The 22,239-nt window shown below is 44.8% G+C and overlaps 2 protein-coding genes across 3 annotated transcripts; one reads left to right on the top strand and one right to left on the bottom strand.

Moving 5' to 3' along the window:
- Nucleotides 1-11,561: 11,561 nt before the first annotated feature.
- Nucleotides 11,562-14,405, bottom strand: LOC118223994 (keratin, type I cytoskeletal 18-like). Its single transcript, XM_035411134.1, has 7 exons — nucleotides 13,899-14,405; nucleotides 13,511-13,593; nucleotides 13,024-13,180; nucleotides 12,764-12,928; nucleotides 12,470-12,595; nucleotides 12,108-12,334; nucleotides 11,562-11,792 (listed from the first exon to the last, which is right to left on the bottom strand). The coding sequence occupies exons 1-7, from the start codon at nucleotides 14,289-14,291 to the stop codon at nucleotides 11,768-11,770; spliced, it is 1,176 nt and encodes a 391-aa protein (XP_035267025.1). The 5' UTR covers nucleotides 14,292-14,405; the 3' UTR covers nucleotides 11,562-11,767.
- A 745-nt stretch (nucleotides 14,406-15,150) lies between these two features.
- LOC118223761 (intermediate filament protein ON3-like) lies at nucleotides 15,151-21,774 on the top strand. Of its 2 annotated transcripts, none has more exons than XM_035410727.1 (9): nucleotides 15,151-15,373; nucleotides 17,231-17,439; nucleotides 17,603-17,663; nucleotides 18,330-18,425; nucleotides 18,529-18,693; nucleotides 19,709-19,834; nucleotides 20,017-20,237; nucleotides 20,320-20,372; nucleotides 21,263-21,774. In XM_035410727.1, the coding sequence occupies exons 1-9, from the start codon at nucleotides 15,206-15,208 to the stop codon at nucleotides 21,412-21,414; spliced, it is 1,251 nt and encodes a 416-aa protein (XP_035266618.1). In that variant the 5' UTR covers nucleotides 15,151-15,205; the 3' UTR covers nucleotides 21,415-21,774. The 2 variants fall into 2 exon arrangements, with proteins under 2 accessions (XP_035266618.1, XP_035266619.1); XM_035410728.1 differs by having other exon boundaries at nucleotides 21,228-21,373.
- The last annotated feature ends 465 nt before the right edge of the window (nucleotides 21,775-22,239 follow it).

Genomic DNA, 22,239 nt, shown 5'->3' with positions numbered 1-22,239 from the left:
CAAAAGCATAGGAATAAAATACATTTCAACATGTTTTAATGGATATTCAAATATCCATGTCATAAAAATGCAATATGTGTATGAAGAGACATCCACACTCTTTGAACTGCATGCAATATATATTCTAAGAAATAACTGTACTTATTCAAAATATATAATATATTATTAAATATATGAATATTTTTAGAGCCTCAGTCCCGTATTGACAAAATGTCCTCAGACGGACCCCTATGTAAATGGAATGCTATCGCAATTTAACAGAAAAGGAGTTCTGTGAAATGTTTCACAGACAGCCTATGACAAGCTAATACTGGACTGCAGTTAAAGATTAGGGCCTGACTACACACACAAAGCCGAGGAATCTGAGCGTCGTCTTCACAGGAGATACCTGTCAAAGATACCCGTTCATTTTTTGCATGCTTTCTATTTCAAATGTCAAAAGGTGGCAAACACTTAAACCAAAATGTGAGCGGACAGGCCCAGAGAAGCCAAAGAGCATAGGGTGAAAGAGAAGAGACCGTACTTCACATGTCTACGCTTGTCACAGGCCTGTTTTTATGAACCTGAGAGAGAAAAATAGCCATCAGCCCTATCCTTATGTACATGCTTAGGTATTATAAACTTGTTCTTAAACATTTACCAGCTGAATATTTGCTCCTTTTTATCCCCATAAATGAGTATATTGTCTGAAGCTGAGCAACTGTATATAGTATGTCCTGTGGAATCGTGCTGTTTTTAATAAGCAGTCTTAAGAAAAATGACATTACTTTTGAGTTACGCATCAAAAGTATAATAACAACTGTCATAAAAATTTCAGAGTGTTCAAACAATAGTCAAGCTTCATCAAACTGGAATGGTGAATCTTGACTTCAAGCTTCTGAGCATTCCCATCAAATGTTTAACAAACATAAACAAACTTATGGCTTTAAACATTCAAAACAGGCGAGCAATTCACAATGGGTTTATAACAAGACAGTTGTTCCTGTAATTTCATAATTATGTTCAGAATTATATTAGGATAAAGTTACACTGGAACTGTGTGGAACCTTTTTATTGTTATACACAAGATTTAATTTGATGGTTGTCAAATCCAGTAAACTGAGATATTGGTGCTGCAATATGGAAGTTATATAATGTGCGTTTCCATTCCATTTAGCTCATTTAATCACAAACCTGTTATGCAACTGAACAACATATCATTGGTGAAAGAAAGACTGTGGTCGCTATAGGCTTGGGATTTATTCTTGGAAATTAACATTTTAAATGTTACATAACATTTTTTCACTCATCTACATTTCACAGAATGTACTTCTTAACCCTAAGATTAGTGACTGGTCCATTCTGAAATATTTTATGACCAGTGGTCTACGTTGTATGCGAAGAGCAACCAAGTTTTTTGTGTGTGAAATATCCATAAATTAAATTTGTCATGGGATTATCTGACGGTATTTTTACTATGTATTGACATGTGGTTTCCTGATCTTTTTTAATCTACAGCTCCATCCTCCAGTATCAAGGGGGTGCTACAGGACTGAAACCCCCTGCTATATGTACAACCTGGCGTATCAATCAAATCAAAAGAATTAATTGGCGGCCTGACCAGGGTGTAATCCTGCCTCTCGCCCAATGCACGCTGGGATAGGCTCCAGCACCCCCTGTGACTCTGCCCAGAATAAGCAGGTATAGATATTGTATGGATGTATGGATAATAATTATGATAATAATAATAATAATAATAATAATAATAATAATAATAATAATAATACATATTTATTTTATTAGGACCTTATGCTAAATGCAACACAAAGCAGTTAATGCTAACATAGAATCACATAAAAATGTAAAACAATACCAATACAAATTCTAGGATTTAAAAAAAAAAAAGATAATACAAGTAAAAATATAAACTGAGCTCAGAAGTTATCAAGGTAATACAGACAAAAATTAAAGAGCAAAGGAATAGACAATAAAACACAATACTAAAATATAATCATCCAAAAGCCATGATAAAAAAAAGTAAGCAATTGTTTGACCGGCCAATTGTATTTTCTTGTATTCATTTGAAAAGCATGAAATTGGCTAATGTGTATTGTTCATTTTTTTGTTTTCTGTGTGCTTGCTTGGCACAAAGCTAGATTTGCAAGAGCTCAGATTATATTTCTCATTGTGTACATTCTGGTAGTAAACTCAGATCCATTAATAGTCAATACATCATTAGTGCACCAAATGATCAGTCATCATTCAATCATGGTGTTGATTGGCACCAATTTATTTGCAGAGAAATTAAATAATAAATAAATAAATAGATCAATAAATACATATTTACACTATTCCCAAGCATCTATTGCAATTTAGATAGTAACTAATATCTTAAAAGAACACCACTCAAAAAAACCCAAAGAATGTGAAAGCAATTCTACCGGCTTAACACATCTGAGACTATGTTCCTTTTTTCCGTGTCTCCTTTTGTGAGACTATTCAGCCCTGTGACACAGATAATTATAGGGGTGGTAGCAGAAGGAGGCCACCATTCTGTAGCCCATAAATAAACAGCAGGCTAGCTATTTCTTCCCTGGGGCATGGAGCCATGCGAAAATATGTATGTTTTTCACTTCTGCATAGGAGAAGCGTACATCAGCTGCGTGCGAACAGCGGTGAGGTATGATGGGTAGAGAACTCAGATCGTATCATAAAGGTTGCAGTTTCAGTTCCTTGGCTGGGCATTGCTGTTGCACCCTTGAGCAAGGTGCTTAATCAGAATTGCTTCAGTAAAAATTTCTTGCTGTATAAGTGGATATTATGTATTCAACCTGGATAGCCCTGGGCCATTCTTAAATATTTTTGCCTTAATTCATTATGAAATAAAAGGCAAAAGTGATCAGTGCACCTTTTCTGTGATATCATTCTTTATGAATAATGACCCCCATTAGACATATTTTTCACTCACAGTTTTCATGTTTCACAATCATTCCTCAAGCAACAAGCATGAGATCATCAGTTAAATTCAGAGACATGATCTTTAAGTATCTGATCATATAAAAAGCACTCACCATTCTGCATCAGTACAAACAATCTGTGTCGCATAAAACCAGCCAGCTCTAAAGGTGATTAAATGGTCCCATATAGATAGGGTTTCTTATACAGTATATGCATGTCGTGCATATAGACACGATTTTGGAAAATTGCAGGGTGATGTGTCAATGTGGTACATTCAGGGTGTAGGGTACAGAGAGGAAGTGTGGTACACTGAGGGTGTAGGGTACAGTGAGTAAATGAACAAATTAAAAAATCAAAGTTGTAGTTCTGATATTTCTGAAATTTCAACATTGTATGATTTGCATCAGTATGTACTTAGGTTATTGTGTTTGAACTCTTTATAAGAATGCATATTACGGTACTTACATGTGTTAGCATTACACAAGGTGGAACTGAATTTATTATATGATGTGATCAACTGTTCTTTCTCCCCTGAACAGTGTGCTAAATAAATCTAAATGCTGTTTCAGTCTAAATATGAAAGTGTTGTCCAGGCTGAAACAAAAGTCTACAAAACTACAAAAAAATATAGAAAAACCCTGACACTACAAGATATTGAAGCCTTTTTGTTTTTACTAACTTTCAAGTACTTCAAATTCAAATTCAGAATTTCATATCAAATATGTTTATGGTTGCGTGCTGAATGGATGGCCACTGAAGACATGTATTTTATGAGGACCATTTATAGCCATGAAAAAAATGCAAGAACTTGAGACAATGTTGGGCGTGTTATTGTGATTTGTAAATATAAACAAAGCCATTTTGAAGATCATCTACAATTCATTAAAAGGACAGAGATCAGCCTGTGAGTAGTTTATAAAACGTGGCTTGTTATTTATTGCTGCAAGGAACTATTAGTGTTGATGCTTCTGTTAAATGCCTCTGTCAAACCATGAATAATGTTACCCTGTTGTCAATGCTGCAATTTTCCTTTTTCTTTTGATGTTAAGAGGCTCAAGGATCATGGTGTATCATTATAAAACCTGCTTGACTTGGACATTTTTTAGTAATTTTATATCGGCACCAAATATTCTGCATACCATAGAATTGCAGTTCTGGTTGTTAACTTAAGTGTTGTGGATGAAATTACACTTCAGCCTTTTATAGCATTAATAGCCATTCCTTGTGACTGGTATGTCCTGGTAGATTCTTACTGTCACTCCTCTTTCCTGAGCTGTTAAAGAGGCAACACAGACATTTCAGAGTTTCACCTGAGGCAGGTAAGTGACCCAGGATGTGCCAACTCTTTAATGTCATCTGAGTGATCTATGTGTTTAAGGGGAACATTTGTGCATCTGTGTGTGTGTGCGTGTGTGTGTGTGTGTGTAAATGCAAATACTATTTTGAATTGTTCTTGTACGCAGATATAAAAGACACAATGCATTCAAACAAATTGTGTGAAATACTGATTGACTAATAAATCAATTTGTGTTTTGATGTCACGATTGAAATGATGTGACGTTATGTACAATGGAAACTACATTCTATATTTGCTTTGGAAGGCAAAAGCTGAAACGTTTTCCTTGTATTTGTGGGTATATTGCAGTTAACAGTAGTCTTAAATTTAATAAAAAATAATTAAAATAATCAATGTTGGTACTTGTGCATTTGTTTCAACACCCAACAAAATTACTAAAGACTCATGTACATTGGTCTGGATAAGAACATTTATTAAATGCCTAAAGGTAAAATGTTGAAATTAACTGCATTAAATGATAGCATTGAATTTACAGCTGTTCTCTTATATTTGAGGTTTACTCAAATGCGAAGGTCTTCCATAACCAACAATTACGGAAGAATGTAAATGTCAGTGTCTTGGTGCCTGTGACTCAGGGATGTCTGGCTGAAGTCTGATACTTGTGATATTAGCCAGGGGAGTGATTTCCATATTGTTACTGACAAATAAAATCCAAGTTCCCAGTGTCCAAACTTTGTAAAAAAAAATTTTTTAAAAGACCTTTGAAAAGAACTGAAGAACAATGCTTTTCTATTCTACTACTGTGACGGTCCGGGTAGGGGGGACCCAAACGCAGAGGGAAAAAAACACAAACTCAAAAGGGAAAATTAACAAAGACTTTACTAACACAAGGTGAACAAACAAGGAACAGACAAGGCCACAATGGGCTAAAACACAAACTCAAAAAATAATCTAATGAAACAGAAAACAGGAACTCAAAAACACAGACAGGGCAGAACAGGGGAAGGCAGAGCACAAGGGAAGGACAAAAACACAAGTCAGGAACAAAATACAGGCAGGTGAAACACAAACTCAAAAAATAATCTAACGAAACAGAAAACAACAAGAACTCAAAAACACAGGCGGGGCAGAACACGGGAAGGCAGAGCACAAGGGAACAAGCAGGTACATACAGTCGGGAAACAAACACAAGCAGGCAGGTACATGTATGTCAGGTAACAAACACAAGGCAGAACACACGCAAGGAACCAGCACCCGAGTCAAGGGAACAGAGAACTTAAATAGACAAGGGGTAACAAGACACAGGTGAACTCAAAAAACAATCAAACCAGAAGGAGGGGATAACAAGACACAGGTGGGAACCATGATGGGATAACGAGACAATTGAAACAATCATACAATTAACAGGAGGGGAGCAGGACACAAAACAGAAGTGCCGCCATCTGGCGGCCCAACAAGGGAAACACAGACAGGAACACAGGACCATGACAGTACCCCCCCCCCAAGGGACGGCTCCTGACGTCCCAGGAGGCCGACCCGGGGAGGGAGTCAACAGAGGGTGGGGCTGGAGACCGGATTCAGGACTGGACAAGACAAGAACAGGGACAGAACACAGGAACAAGACTCTGGACCGGACTCTGACGAGGGAACAGGACTCAGACAGGAACAGGGACTGGACACAGAACTGGGGCAGGAACAGGACAGGAACGGAACAAGACAAGACTCGGGGCTGGACTGGACAGGAACGGAACAAGACAAGACTCGGGGCTGGACTGGACAGGAACGGAACAAGACAAGACTCGGGGCTGGACTGGACAGGAACGGAACAAGACAAGACTCGGGGCTGGAGTGGACAGGAAGGGATCTCGGGGCTGGAGAGGGACTCGGGGCTGGAGAGGGACTCGGGGCTGGAAACAGGACTCGACAGGAACAGGACTGGACACAGGACTCAGGGCAGAAACAGGACTGGACAGGAACAGGACGGGACTCAGGACTAGAACGGGACGCAGGACTCGGGACTGGACTCAGACGGGGGAGCAGGACTCGGGACTGGGCAGGACCCGGGCAACACGGGGAGACTCAGGGCTGGGCAGAACCCGGGCGACACGGGGAAATTCAGGGTCCGCACATCGGGCGACACGGGGGAAACTCAGGGCCCGCACATCGGGCGACACGGGGGAGACTCAGGGCCCGCACATCGGGCGACACGGGGGAGACTCAGGGCCCGCACATCGGGCGACACGGGGGAGACTCAGGGCCCGCACATCGGGCGACACGGGGGAGACTCAGGGCCCGCACATCGGGCGACACGGGGAAATTCAGGGCTGACCCGCACTCGGGCGACACGGGGGAAACTCAGGGCCCGCACATCGGGCGACTCGGGGGAAACTCAGGGCCCGCACATCGGGCGACTCGGGGGAAACTCAGGGCCCGCACATCGGGCGACTCGGGGGAAACTCAGGGCCCGCACATCGGGCGACTCGGGGGAAACTCAGGGCCCGCACATCGGGCGACTCGGGGGAAAATCAGGGCCCGTACTCAGGCGACAGGGGGACTCAGGAAACCAGGGGGAACTCAGGAAACCAGGGGGGACTTGGACAGGGGCAAGGCAGACATACAGGACTGGACTGGGGCGAGGTGGACACAGGACAGCAACGAGACGGGGCACGACAACACTGGACTGGGTTGGACAAGACTGAGGGGGAAACAGACTGCCAGATACTGGCACAATAGGGAGACCTAAAAAGACAGACACAGGGACAAGCAGGCGGGGAGGCACACGGCGACACCGATGGACACACAAAGGGACAGGCAGACAGGGAAGGCGAGGGGGGAACCCAACAACTGACATAGGGCCTGACACACAGGCAAACAAGACAAAACACACGCGGACTGGCACACAGACAGACAGGCAGACAGGCGGGCAAACACGTTGGCCGATGGGCTGACGGCCTGGGGGGCAGACAAACAGGCCAACAAACTGGCTGACACACATACGGGTAGACTAACAGACAAACAGGCGGGCAGACAATTAGACAGGGGGGCCGGGGAACACACGGACACACGGTTGGGAGGACAGACACCAAAGGGAGAATGGACACCAGGGGGAGCGACGAGACCGGGGGAGGGACGACCACTGGGGGGAGCGACGAGACCGGGGGAGGGACGACCACTGGGGGGAGCACGGACACCGGGGGAGTGACGACCACTCGGGGGAGCGACGACACCAGGGGAAGGACGAACCCTGGAGGACGGGGGAACACTAGAGGGAAAACGGACACTGGGGGGCGTGAGAACACTAGGGGAAGCACGAACGCCAGGGGGAGCACGAACGCCAGGGGGAGCACGAACGCCAGGGGGAGCACGAACGCCAGGGGGAGCACGAACGCCAGGGGGCAAGGTGTGGACACTAGGGGGAGCGAGAACACTAGGGAAAGAACGGACACTGGGGGGCGCGAGAACACTAGGGGGAGCACGAACGCCAGGGGGAGCACGAACGCCAGGGGGCAAGGTGTGGACACTAGGGAGAGCAAGAACACTAGGGGAAGAACGGACACTGGGGGGCGCGAGAACACTAGGGGGAGCACGAACGCTAGGGGGCAAGGCAGGTGGCTTAGCCTGCGGGGCGGCCAGAGCAGTCTGCGGCGGCCCCTGCGGGACAACAGAAGGGACCGTTGTCCTCTCCGGGGCTCTGGACGGCTCTGGAAGCCTCTCCGGAGCTCTGGACGGCTCCGGAAGCCTCTCCGGAGCTCTGGACGGTTCCGGAGGCCCCCCCGGGACTCGAGGCAGCTGCGGAGGCCCCCCTGGGGCTTGAGGCGGCTCCGGAGGCCCCCCCGGGGCTCGAGGCACAAGTAAAGCCCGAAACTTGGGTGTAGCAGGCGGCCTCCGCGGAAGGGTCAGAGCAGGCGGGACCTCCGGGGCTGGAGGCGGCTCTGGGGGCCTCTCCGGGGCTGGAGGCGGCTCTGGGGGCCTCTCCGGGGCTCGAGGCGGCTCTGGGGGCCTCTCCGGGGCTCGAGGCGGCTCTGGGGGCCTCTCCGGGGCTCGAGGCGGCTCTGGGAGCCTCTCCGGGGCTCGAGGCGGATCTGGGAGCCTCTCCGGGGCTCGAGGCGGATCTGGGAGCCTCTCCGGGGCTCGAGGCGGATCTGGGAGCCTCTCCGGGGCTCGAGGCGAATCTGGGAGCCTCTCCGGGGCTCGAGGCGGATCTGGGAGCCTCTCCGGGGCTCCAGGTGGCTCTGGGGGCCGCTCCGGGACTTGAGGCAGAGCAGGCCGTGAAGGCCGCTCCGGGACTTGAGGCAGAGCAGGCCGTGAAGGCCGCTCCGGGACTTGAGGCAGAGCAGGCCGTGAAGGCCGCTCCGGGACTTGAGGCAGAGCAGGCCGTGAAGGCCGCTCCGGGACTTGAGGCAGAGCAGGCCGTGAAGGCCGCTCCGGGACTTGAGGCGGAGCAGGCCGTGAAGGCCGCTCCGGGGCTTGAGGCGGAGCAGGCCGTGAAGGCCGCTCCGGGGCTTGAGGCAGAGCAGGCCGTGAAGGCCGCTCCGGGGCTTGAGGCAGAGCAGGCCGTGAAGGCCGCTCCGGGACTTGAGACAGAGCAGGCCGTGAAGGCCGCTCCGGGACTTGAGGCAGAGCAGGCCGTGAAGGCCGCTCCGGGACTTGAGGCAGAGCAGGCCGTGAAGGCCGCTCCGGGACTTGAGGCAGAGCAGGCCGTGAAGGCCGCTCCGGGACTTGAGGCAGAGCAGGCCGTGAAGGCCGCTCCGGGACTTGAGGCAGAGCAGGCCGAGGGCCCTGCCGACTGGGCTGGGCAGGGGACAGGAGCACAGACCACAGCCGTAGGGAACCAGGCTGGGCAGCTGGACGGGACCGGCGGGACCCCCGCGGGCCGGGCCCTGGAAAGATCGCCAGTCGAGTCCCTTCGAATGACGCAGGGCCGGGAACCGCTGGCTGGGCAGCTGGAGGTCTGGCCGACCGGGAGGCAGCCCGACCACGGCGCCTCCGTGACCGCCCACCCCGGGCACTGGGAAGCTCAAGGGCGAGGGACTCCCAGTCGCTGGGTGGCGAGTCCTCCGGGTCACTCCACCACCCCGGTGGCATGATAAACAAACACAAACAAAAAAAAAAAAAAAAAAAAAAAAAAAAAAAAAAAAAACACCTCTGCTGGGTCCCACACTGGCTGGTTCCTTCTGTGACGGTCCGGGTAGGGGGGACCCAAACGCAGAGGGAAAAAAACACAAACTCAAAAGGGAAAATTAACAAAGACTTTACTAACACAAGGTGAACAAACAAGGAACAGACAAGGCCACAATGGGCTAAAACACAAACTCAAAAAATAATCTAATGAAACAGAAAACAGGAACTCAAAAACACAGACAGGGCAGAACAGGGGAAGGCAGAGCACAAGGGAAGGACAAAAACACAAGTCAGGAACAAAATACAGGCAGGTGAAACACAAACTCAAAAAATAATCTAACGAAACAGAAAACAACAAGAACTCAAAAACACAGGCGGGGCAGAACACGGGAAGGCAGAGCACAAGGGAACAAGCAGGTACATACAGTCGGGAAACAAACACAAGCAGGCAGGTACATGTATGTCAGGTAACAAACACAAGGCAGAACACACGCAAGGAACCAGCACCCGAGTCAAGGGAACAGAGAACTTAAATAGACAAGGGGTAACAAGACACAGGTGAACTCAAAAAACAATCAAACCAGAAGGAGGGGATAACAAGACACAGGTGGGAACCATGATGGGATAACGAGACAATTGAAACAATCATACAATTAACAGGAGGGGAGCAGGACACAAAACAGAAGTGCCGCCATCTGGCGGCCCAACAAGGGAAACACAGACAGGAACACAGGACCATGACAACTACATTCTGGTTAATAAATACTCTGCCTGCAGTTTTACAGGTAGTATATTGTTTGAAGTAGGCGGTGGGAAATTTTATTTGTCTTCCTTGGCTGGTCCCAGTCATCAGAGATTCATTACCTACAGCCAGTGGACCCACTTGTCTCTGTTTGCTCATATTTACTGAAGTACTTGGTTCTAAAATGTGCTCCAAAACCTGTTCATGATACCCTACATTTGGGTATATATTCAGTTTCACTTTCATTCTTATTTGATTGAAATTTCGTTTTTTTTTTAAATGTTTTTCCCCTTTTCTCCTCAGTTTGGAATGCCCAATCAGGCTCACACTGCAAGGCTTGTCACAGCCTGGTGAGCACACACAAGCATGCGCTCTCAGAAGCATGTGATGTCAGCCTCCACAGTTCACATATCAGGCTTGCCAAATTATGTACTTCCTGTCTGTTACTTAGAATAGGAAGAGAGGTGAAAAGGGAATATATTATACAGTACATGCCACGTATGAAATAGCCCCCCCCCCCCCCCCCCCCACCCACCCACACCACTCCACCTGGTTGATAGCAGTGCATTCTTCTGGGGAGGGGGGTCATAAGGGTGTAAAGGGGTGCATGACCCAAAATAAGGCTAAGAATCGGCATGCTGATGTAGCTCCAGTTACTGATGTTGTGTATCCCCATCTTATTGCCTATCCATTTTATAAAGAGTGAAGATACAGAATTGACAGGGAGGATCTAAGCCTAGCTTTGAATTGTACAATTGACCTACATGATGTATATTAATAAACTTGCTTTTAGCTGTGTGTGAGGTTTTGAATGGTCATTTATTGTAGATGCTTGTTTATTTTTATCTATTTATTTTTGAAGTTTTGTCAGTTGCACCCCTATTTGTGCCTGCTTTACTGGCACCAGGTGTATGGCTGACCCCTGGGCAGCTGTGGGATGAATCATATTCATTTTATGCATGAGCCAACTTGTGCTTTCATGGTTACCAGGGGCGTAACCATGACCTACAAAGTACTGAGGTCAAGAGACTCGGCTGTGGTGGGGTGAAGTGTGGTGGGGGTGCAAGGTTAGGCTGGGGTATGGTCTTTTTTTCCATTCATTTTAGTGATCTAGTGATTGAGGGTGCATTTTAGGGTCTAAATGCTGTACATATGCCACTAAATAAGGCTTTGAGAAAATATGAAAGGCCATTCAATCCCTTCCTAAAATAATTGCAACTGATGTTCACACTAAATAATGACATTAATGATAGGCTTTGGAAATGGACATGAAGATAAATACAGAGGATATGATCTTGGTGTTCCCAATGGTAGTCACACCCCTAGGGGTTACAGACAAAGAATGCATGCTCAGAGAATGGGGCTGTTTTCTGGGAGAAAGAAAACATTTTAGAAACCTATGGTGATTCAGTGATGAAAATGATGAGACAACACAAGAAGTTAGATGGGAAAGCACTTATTTATTGATCATAAAAGAACAGATGGGTTCACATTCTGTATAAGAGGCCCGCATAGCATATGCACGGGCATTGGGTAAAGGTGATTGTTGAGCATCCAGGACAGGTGTGGGTCACTCCAGTGCCTTCTTCCTTTGCTGAATATTCTCTGCCTCCTTGCTCTTCCTACTGCTTTGCTCAGGGGCTCCACCTCCTGGCTGCTGTCGGAACCACTCACTTTCCATTCTTTATCACAGGACTGGGAACAAGAGTGAGAGGAGGGGTGAGATTACTCTCAGCAGTGTGCGTAAGAATAAGTGCTTAATTATGTACAGCATATGCACTTGTATGTGCGTGCATGCACGCATATATGTGTGAACGTCTGTGCCGGGGTGCATGCATGTATACGTATGTGCGTGGAGGGGTGCATAAGTATGAGTGCATGGGGGCGCACCGTGCAGATATATGTATGTAAATATGGGGGTGCATATATGTGTATCTGTGAATGGGAGCGCTCTCAAGGTCACAGGGTCAAAAGCCGCATCCCTCATCCACCTGTCCGCCCAGGCCTCACCTGTCGTCATCAGGGAGGCCCTCCAGCAGGTGCCTGTATTTGGCGATCTCTGCCTCCAGCTTCATCTTCACATTGAGCAGCGCCTGGTAGTCGGCAGCCTGCCGCTCCATCTGGGCCCGGACCTGGCCCAGCTCCCCCTCCAGCCTCAGGATCCGCTCGTTCAGCTGGCTCATCAACAGCCCGTTGCGGTTCTCCGTCTCATTCAAGGTCTTCTCCAGGGACTGAATCTGCAGAGACAGACAGAGACGTCAAAGGTGCCCCCCTATGAGTAGCCACATAAACAGATGGGCTGCACACCGATGTGCGTAACTATGTTTATCCGTAGCACATCCGTAGCCTAAAGAGTGGGGCAGGGGAGTCACCATGGTGTAAAGGGCCTGCACGTCAATCTCCAGGGACTGCCTCTGCCTCCGCAGTTCGTTCAGCAGATTCCGCTCCTTCTGTATGATCTCCGTGTTCTCAATGACCCCAGCCTTCATGTTGTCAAACTGTAAATGAGAGTGACAGAGAAATATTATTCACTATCTCGCTTTATTTCCTCTCACTGAAAAAAATGTAATCAGACGAGGGACTCTCTGGGGGAACTCTAGCAGTCCAAGCAGGAAGTCATGACATATTGTGATGCCATCACTGTGGCACAGTTCAGCCCACTTCACCTTGCCCTGATACCAGGCTTCTGTCTCCTCGCGGTTCTTCTCTGCCACTTTCTCGTACTGCTGGCGGATCTTGGCGATGATGTCGCTCAGATCATTTCCCTTGCGGGAATCCATCTGCACCGTGACTTTGGAATCCTTGATCTGGTCGCGCAGGTCAGCAACTTCCTGCAAGGGCGGGCACAGCATCAGAGTAAATCAGCAATATTTTCTGCATTATTTTGAGTGGAGAGGTACAGAGGGGATGTGATGTTGTGTGCTACCTCCTCGTGGCTCTTTTTCAGATATGCTATCTCCTCTCTTATAGACTCGATCTGGCTCTCCACCTGCAGACGGTTAATGTTCGAGTCATCGATGATCTTGCGCAGGCCAGCGACGTCCTTCTCAACACCCAGCCGCGTGGCCTGCTCAGTATCAGCCCTGCAGGAGGAGCTCCACTTAGCTGCACATATTTTGCGTTTGTAATAACGTCGCCGTTCGCAGGGCAAAATTTAACTATAGTATTTAATCAAATTAAGACAAAAATAACCTATCAGATTCCAAACGGAATGATGACATTAATTCGCCGGGAGTGGCCAATACTTTGATCTAATCATTTACACAAATCAGTCAGTAAGTATGATGAAAACGGGTTTTCAACAAAATCTCAGCGATACTTTGTGAAAGCGGTGCGCTCATCGTTTTTTTTTTTTTTCTTTTCTTTTTTTAGTTTAATGCTGCAATAAATTAACCGAAGCTCAAATGTCTCACTTGACTTTGAAGTCGTCGGAGGCCAGTCTAGAGTTGTCAATCCGCAACAGGAGACGGGCATTTTCCATAGTCATATCTCGAATCTGCAAAAGAATACTGTTGAATTACTGTTCCTGATATCAGGAAACGGATAATTATTAACACATTACACAGTGGATAGTTAAAGATAAATAAATTATTAATGTTTCACAATTCATATTAGACGTGCTAAAATTCACATTCCACAGAAATGTTGCATTTTAACTGTAGCCTACATAAACTGTATCATTTTAAGTAGTAACTACAACTTGGCGTTTCCTGATTTATTTATAGGCTAATCCATTACAGGGAAAAAATAAAGTAGCAGTATATTCAACAGAATGATAAGTGACGTATTATATTTGTTAACCTGTTTCCTGAGATCTTCCAGCGGCGTCTCGATAGCGTCCCAGTCTCGTTCATTTGTGATTCCTCTCTTCAACAAGATCGCTTTAATTTGGTCTTCCAGATCTTTGTTGGAATTCTCCAGCATTCGTACTCTGGACAGATACTTGTCCAGACGCTCGTTCAAGCCCTTCATGGTTTCTTTGCCGCCTGCCGCAGGGGCAGCCGAAGTGTTGTTGTTCGGCTGATTGTTCGGGCGCAGCGCGTTCTCAAGACCTTGAAGAGTGGACACAGAGGCGCGCGCGCCTGTCCCACCAGCTCCCCCAAACATGCTCCCTGCGCTGGAGCGTGGCCCCCTTTGGGACTTGGGGGCCGAGGCGCTCGCGCTGGAGAAGTTGCGGGGAGCCGTTTTAGACATGATGAGTGAAATTTAGGTGTCTTCACCGAGAGAGAAGTACCGCAACTAGAGTGAGTAGGTGCGCAGGTGTGTGATGACGGAGTTGAAGAGCCCTATTTATACTGCTGTTTGCAGTATTACCACGTCGCCCGACATTCAGAAGAATGAGCTATGGAATGAGGAAACGCCTCTGCCCTCCAGGGTTAAGATTGCTTTCATGTTCAACTTCTTGAGCTGGTTTTTTTTTTTTTTAAATTGCTCTAATGAAAACTGATGTTACAATTTAGAGTAACACTCTTATTTTTCTACTTCAGTTCTGTGTCCAAGAAAAAGTGAAAATGTGAGATGTTAATTAATATTGTATTTAAATGTTTTATTATAGATTTGGTTTATTTTCTGGTCGTAAGGTTTTTTCTATTTTTTTTTCTTTAGTGATTTTATCCTATCATTGATTTTCGAATATTGATTTCTGTTAATAATATATTTATTTTATTGCATAGAAGCCACACTGACACGAATAAACAAAGCAGTAGGGATGATTTTGTCTTAAAAGCTATTTCATCAAGCACCAGATGCAGGGGGCATTTCTGACCTCGTAATCCTAATTGTACATACGTATGAGCTCATGAATTTCAGTGTATTTCATATGAGGTTGGAGGTTGGACACAAGTAGGCTATACCTGCAATTGGTACGCAAATTCTACGGTAGATGGTAGTTATCGCATATTTAGTCTTGTGAGAAATTTTTAGTGGGCTACAAAAAAAAATCCAGTTTAGCAAGGGGTAGGCCGCGGAACTCAGAGACTGAATAATTCATGAGAGGAGGTCCCCGCAGCGCTTTATATAGCCCTACAGCGTTGACACTGTGTCGTCGTGGGGCTTAGGTGTCTTACTTGTGCATCATTTTACCAAGAACATCAAGCTTTTTTAACAAGATGGCTAGTACTAAACCAAGCACTCCTCGCAGCGGTTTAAAGACGAACCCTACTCTTCTGAAGAATAACTCCCGCAACGAGGTTGACCCACGCGACCATCAGAACAAGTCCCATGAGAAAGACCAGATTGTTGGGCTGAACGACAAATTTGTTGATTTCATCGAGAAGGTCAGTGTCCCCTTGATTTTCAAAGTTTACGCATGCATATGGGCAGTGCATTATGCAGTGTTATTCTTCTGTATTCTTCTGTCAACGAAAAAAAAATCTGATAGTTCGCTGATCATTGCCAATTGTTAGGTTTATATTCAATTAGACAAAACATATATTGCATTGCCATACAGCTCCACTGTTACTAACCATACTACTTATACAATACATTTTACTAATGGTAATTATTATTACTTATTGTTCGATTTTATTTATTGACTTCATTTGTTCAGAGGATTTATTTTAGATCATTATAGTCGTCTATCCAGATAGCATTACCAGAGTAGGTAGGCTATATATTCTGCCAAATCATATTCTGGATAACAGAACGGCGGCGCTCTGCTTCCTTTCTTACTGAAGTGTCAGTAGTGAAGTGATTGTAATCTGGTTACATGTTTTCCAAAAAAATTTTAAAAAAGCATGCATTGTCCAAGCATCGTAAAACTACTGAAAAAGAATCTTGGTCTGCGACTCTCTTAACAGTCCTTTGATTTCCAACATCGTCCACTGAATCAAAATTATTTTAAGATATTCGTCAGGCTATTATGAAAGCCTATAATTAAAGACACATGTGAGAGGTGAACGCCAGAAAGCGCGGAAAACAATTCCTGAATTATGGATTGGAAATGTATGAATGTATCCATTCGCATAGTATGTGAAGTGTCTGCTCTTGAAGTTGCCACTAGATGATTTTGAAGCTAACAGACTGACTTGAACTCGGTGTAAACCAAGTTGAGTAAAGAAATTTAATGTAAGTAGCTTGTATTTATTATTCTGAAGTATTTGCTCAGTGGCTGTATAGACAAGGCCTACTAAATGGCTATTAGGCAAAGGGACCAGTAAGAATTTAATACAAGCCTTTGTTTCAATATGAGTCTGGTAACCTTGCTAGACAAATAACTCAGCTTTATAGTCAGTTTACAGACAAGACGCACCTGTCGGTCACAGTTGCGCGCGGGCATAAACGCTTTATATTGACCAAGAGCGACTCCTACTGGATCAAAAATTTTTTTTTAGAAGGATAGATTTTAATCCATGATGGCACGAAATTGATATATTTGTATTGGACTTTCAGTGAGCACGACGCGGAGGCAAATTTGCTTAAAGGTTCTGAAAGAAAATGTCCGTGATTATAATTTCTCCAAAACCAGAAGTAGGAGTGTGAGCAACATCCCCAGGATCACTTTCCTATATTATACCACGGCCATCCATAACCATCTTTTGGTTCTGCATGTTCATATGTGTACATACTGAGCGCTCTGCATTGTCAATGGCAGATGAAGTTCGGGCATTATAAATATAATAAAATATCGTACTGTTCTCTTGGGCCCGATCAAGTGGTAATTAAATGATTAACTGAGATATTTGTTGTAATTAGCCTCATGATTGTTTGTCCAGTGGCTATAAATAGTGCTTCTATGGACTCATTTGTGGTGGATGAGAGAAATAACAATCTAGTTATTTCTCTGGGCCCAGTTTACTTGGTGTTGTAGGGTGGTATGTTTTTTAATTCACGAACATAGTCTGGTGAGTTACTTTTGATCATTGCAAAATCATGTTTACAAAGTAAAACATGTTTACCAAATAAAACAACTGCATTTAATTGTAAATCAAATTAGGGTTTGTTAAATCCAGGTTTTACTAGTGAGATTCTTGAGATTGAGATGTTTTATTGAAATTCAGTTCACCCACTGGTCTTATTCTATTGTTTTGTTTGCTTTGCTGCGGAGTCTGTCAGTAGGAACAGCATGGCTATTTTTCCTCAGTGCTCCTTTTCCACCAGAGTGACCTTGACTTCTTACTGGTCCTGGGTTCTAGGTCCGTCGCCTGGAAGAGCAGAACAAGGTTCTGGAGACCCGTCTGAAGATTCTCCTGGAGCAGGAGTCCTATAAGGGCAACATCAAAGAGATTGTGGATGAACTGAGCAACAACTTGCAGCGCCAGATCGACGGGCTGGCCCTGGACCGGCAGAAGCTTCTGTCAGAACTGGGCAGGACTCAGAACGAGGTGGACCACAACAAGAAAAGGTGAATGAAAATCTTATGTAGACAGGTACACAAACTGGGTGAGTGTGGGGGAATACATAACTAAGCACTTACAAAAAAGTCCTGTTAAAAAAATAGTTATGATTTAACACACTTCAGCTCACCACTGTTTGCCCTTTGACCTGCTGAAATCTGCATTTGACAGATATCAAGATGAAATGCACGGAAAGACTGAGGCAGAAAATGATTTTGTTATCACCAAGAAGGTATGAGAATCTGCTGTCATTTCCTTGCTGTACATTTATATCTTGGAATTGTTTGTATCTCTTATTCTAGTAATAACAAAACATTGGTTTCCATCAATTCAGCACTCTGTTCATTCAGTGAATGGATGTTCCTCACGAGGGTGTTAGGGTATCTCTCATGATAGATTTATTGACAGAGCTGAAATACTTCTTTTTTGTTGAGTCTGGTTGTAATCACTGTTGCACTCACTGAGTGCCATTTTCTTACCTGCAATCCAGGTGTCTATGGCAGAAACACATGATTAACCCTTTAGCTCTAGCCTTTAGCTGTTTTCCTAAACACTGTCATTTCCTTAACAATGGGCTATAAATCTAGCAAACTATCTCCTGTGTATACTTTAGTTTGTTGTTTTGAACTCCAAACCTTCAATTCACTACTGTTTATTCCGAATGGTGTGACTGTTAATAAATGCTTAAAATAACTTATTGGAATTTGCTTTGAAGCTAGAGACTCCTTCAGGGCCAAACTTGCCAAATATCATGGAATTTCTCAACATTTGAGGGATATGATATGTAGTCTTAGTACTAGAATATAGTGCTGTGAACAGTCTGTGTTTTCTGAAGATAGGAGGTCTGTAGTTAGTGTTTTCTGAGAAAAGGAACTATGTTTTTAATCTGGTCTTTCAGGACGTGGATGACGTGTATCTGCAAAAGGTGGACCTAGAGTTGGAGCTGGAGGACCTGATGAGTGAACTGGACTTTCTGAAGCGTGGCTATGATGAGGTGAATCTCCAGTTTGATGAGAGCTTCACTTTTGGTTACAGGGATTTTATTTTTCTGGACATGCTCCTCCCTCCCTGACTGGCTATTTTTTCTCTCTGATCAGGAAATCAAGGAGTTACAGTCCCAGGTGCAGAATGACACGGTGATCCTGGAGGTGGACAACGTGCGGGCCCTGGACATGAATGAGATCATCGACGAGGTCAAGGCCCAATACGAGGCGATGGCAGCCCGTGGCCGAGAGGAGGCTGAACTCTGGCAGAAAAAGAGGGTAAGCTACACGAGCCTCTGCAGGCTAAGCAGAAGCGCAGCTCTGCACTCTTAAGGCTGGAAACATACTTGAGATTGTGGTCATGCATATCATGCAGTCATTCAGAGCTCCCCAGTGGTGGAACGAACTCCCCGTCCCTCTCCGAACCTCCCCCTCACTATTCATCTTCCGCCGTGGCCTGAAGACTCATCTCTTCAGACTATACCTAGAATAACCACCACCACGCTGTATTAAAAAAAAAAAAAAAAAAAAAAAAACCCTTTTTCCCTGTCACTTGTTACATGTTGCCCCATCCCTGCACTTCTTGGTAAATTGTATTTGTCCTAATACTGTAGCTTATTCTTCTGCCTAGTTTGGCTTTGCAGATGTTAGACCAGGATAGTGTTCATTGTTCTCGGCTAGAAATAGCTGTACAAAATAAGTAATTGTACCTTACTGAACCCGTGTTCAGCAGTTGTCTACGATCATGAAAATGCACTTTTTTGTACGTCGCTTTGGATAAAAGCGTCTGCCAAATGAATGGAATGTAATGAATGTAATGAGCGTTCTTTGCACACTTCCTCAAAAATGAACGCTATGTATATGCAAGGTGCAATACCCGTGTAAACTGTGGGGGCAGTATACCTGTTATGCCTTGAGGCATAACAGAAGCTAGGAAGCCAGGAAGGATGGTGGAATCATTTAAACAGAAGTCCTGATCTGCCCCCTAGTGGATATACCTTTTAAACCTCCAGTCAGACAAAAAGTAAGCAGACAAGTATGTGAACAATGTCGCCTGGGACGCAACCACTTCATGTGTATGTAGTGCAAGAAAAATTTAAGTATGTTTCCAGCCTAACACTGAAATTTATGTTTCTCTACTCTTCTAGTCAAATCTCTCAAATTCAACACATTTTATAAATATCCATGCAGTGGCATGACCAAGGACATATAAAAATGTGTATACAAAATGTACTGACAAATTTCACAATGCACAATGTCCTGTATGCTGAGGCCATTCTTCCTCCTGTTCCAGATTAATGACATTTCTCAGGAAGCAGGGAAACATGAGCAGGATCTGCGGGACGTGAGGAGGGAAATCGCTGAGTTACAGCGTCTCATTCAGAGGCTAAACGCAGAGATCGATGCCCTGAAGAGACAGGTGAGTCAGTGTGCACTCCAACAGAGACAGTAGTGGTACCCTACCCCTGACCCCCCCCCCCCCCCCCCCCCCCCACGCCCCCACCCCCATCCCATCTCCTCCCCCTTTTGTCTGACCACTTACTTTACCCTTTTTGTCTATTTTCACCCCCTCCCCTCCCTTTCCACTGTCACTCACTCCAGAAAGAGAACCTGGAAAAAGCGATCACGGACACCGAGCGCCAGGGAGAGCAGGCACGGGAGGATGCCCTGGTCCAAATCCGCCTACTGGAGAAGGCACTAAAGAAGGCCAAGCATGACATGGCGCTTCAGGTTCGCGAGTACCACGAGCTCATGAACCTCAAGCTGGCCTTGGACATTGAGATTGCCACCTACAAGAAGCTTCTGGAAGGGGAGGAGATGAGGTAAGGGGCAGGGGGACATGTACACAGTGCGCCTGTGTGGGGTTCAGCTCAGAAATACACACTCTCTCTCTTCTTTGTGTAGACTGGCCAACCAGAACAAAGCTCCAGCTCGGCGTAACCCTAACAACAAGTTGGGTAAGAACATTGCTTATTTTATGACAGTTCAGTCACTGATCCTCTCTGAGAGGTACTATAAAGCCAGTATAGCAATTCCAGTAGTTCATTCTCATGATGGTCAGAGCAGCCCCTATCGATGGATTCCCTGAGCATCCCATTCAATATTCACATTTACATTTAGGCATTTAGCAGGCATTGTTAAACAGAGTTATAGGTTTAATACACACAGGTTTAATACATGTTTAATTCGTACAGGGACGGAGTGTGGCACAGTGGGTAAGGAACTGCGCTCGTAACCGAAAGGTCGTAGGTTCGAATCCCGGGTAAGGACACTGCCGTTGTACCCTTGAGCAAGGTACTTAACCTGCGTTGCTTCAGTATATATCCAGCTGTATAAATGGATACAATGTAAAGTGCTATGTAAAAAGTTGTGTAAGTCGCTCTGGATAAGAGCGTCTGCTAAATGCCTATAATGTAATGTAATGTACAGGTTTAATGCAAACAGGCTTAACACATAAAGGTTTGCAAGTTTAATACATACTAGTTCACAGGTTTAATACGTATAGGCTTAATGCATACAAGGTTAATTCATACAGGTTTGATACATACAGGTTTAATTCATGCAGGTTTTAGTTCATACTGGCTTTATTCATACAGGCTTAACATTTAACGCATACAGGTTTAATACATACTGATTTAATCAATGAACAGAGCTGATACTCAGTCATCACACTTCACTCTTCCTTCATGCTCTGTTGGCTGTCATAAATGCTGATGTCACATTCTCTAGAATGATGTCATAAATGTGCTGTGGGGGGCGGGTGTGCTGAAGTGACAGCCTGCTAAAACAAACTTGTCTCATTTTTTGCTCAGATTTCTAAAAACAAAACCCTGCCTTGCTTATGCAGACGACCGGCCACCATCCCAGCGACGTCAGGAACCCCATAAAGCCACCCAACCTCCCCCTAATAAGACCCCCAAGAAAACCATCCTGATCAAAACCATTGAGACTAAGGATGGAAAGATTGTCTCAGAGAGCAATCACATCTCTGAGGAGTAACACAAGATCTGACAAAAAATCACACCCTCCATATGTGTACTACACCCCCCCTTATCTCTCACCTTAAAGGGGCCCTGACATTAGTCTGTGTATTGGTTTGAATGCTCAGTACAAGAAATATTTGTTGTTTGGGAGAAGATTGTTTGATTGTTCTGCCTGTTCAGCTCTATCTGTGTTTTGCTTACGAGTATAATTTGGGGACAATGACTTGAATGCGCACAACTTGGGAATTGTTTCAAGATAAAACAGAGAGATTTTGTAAGTGTGGTGGGTTTTTATTTGAATGCTGTAATCAAAGATTTTCAGAACAACTGAAATGTCCTGTGAAAAATAAAAGGGATTACTGGTGACAGGAATGTGTTGTGCCTTCTGTAGGTTCATTTGTTGTGTGTGTGTGTGTGTGTGTGTTCATGATAAAGTAACATTTTTTTTCCGCAAATAATGCTAATGCCACACTATAAGTATAATGCATACGTCATATTTAGTTATAATTTCATCTAATATTTGTACCACGGAATACAAGACCTTAGATCTGTACATGAGACCTAATGTACCAAAGATTTGTTATCACAGGATTATATAAACTGGAAATAGTCAGGGAAGCAGGCTGTTTGGGAATAAGGTTTTAAATAGAAAGCATGCCAAGACTGATTATATGATTACTAATATTGAGATTACCCTTTACCTTTTTTTTTTTTTTTTTTTTTTTTACAGCGGGTCAAATGTTGAATGCATTAATGGAATTGTTCTGATCACTGGCATTATGACCTCACTCAGAATACTTTGACATCACTTAAAAATTAGTAATGTCAAATTACAGTAATT

Source organism: Anguilla anguilla, chromosome 3, assembly GCF_013347855.1.
Source record: "Anguilla anguilla isolate fAngAng1 chromosome 3, fAngAng1.pri, whole genome shotgun sequence".
Classification (NCBI taxonomy): domain Eukaryota; kingdom Metazoa; phylum Chordata; class Actinopteri; order Anguilliformes; family Anguillidae; genus Anguilla; species Anguilla anguilla.
The sequence above is the reverse complement of the archived record's forward strand: the minus strand, read 5'-3'. Positions and strand labels throughout refer to the sequence as shown.

Excerpts from the sequence above, each read along its gene's own strand:
- LOC118223761 (XM_035410727.1), top strand. The coding sequence starts at position 15,206 with ATGGCTAGTACTAAACCAAGCACTCCTCGCAGCGGTTTAAAGACGAAC. Across the intron at positions 17,440-17,602 it reads GTGGACCACAACAAGAAAAG|ATATCAAGATGAAATGCACG; the intron begins GTGAATGAAAAT and ends TGCATTTGACAG. Across the intron at positions 20,373-21,262 it reads TAACCCTAACAACAAGTTGG|ACGACCGGCCACCATCCCAG; the intron begins GTAAGAACATTG and ends TTGCTTATGCAG.
- LOC118223994 (XM_035411134.1), bottom strand. The coding sequence starts at position 14,291 with ATGTCTAAAACGGCTCCCCGCAACTTCTCCAGCGCGAGCGCCTCGGCC. Across the intron at positions 12,929-13,023 it reads TGAAAAAGAGCCACGAGGAG|GAAGTTGCTGACCTGCGCGA; the intron begins GTAGCACACAAC and ends CCGCCCTTGCAG. Across the intron at positions 11,793-12,107 it reads GGCCTCCCTGATGACGACAG|TCCTGTGATAAAGAATGGAA; the intron begins GTGAGGCCTGGG and ends TCTTGTTCCCAG.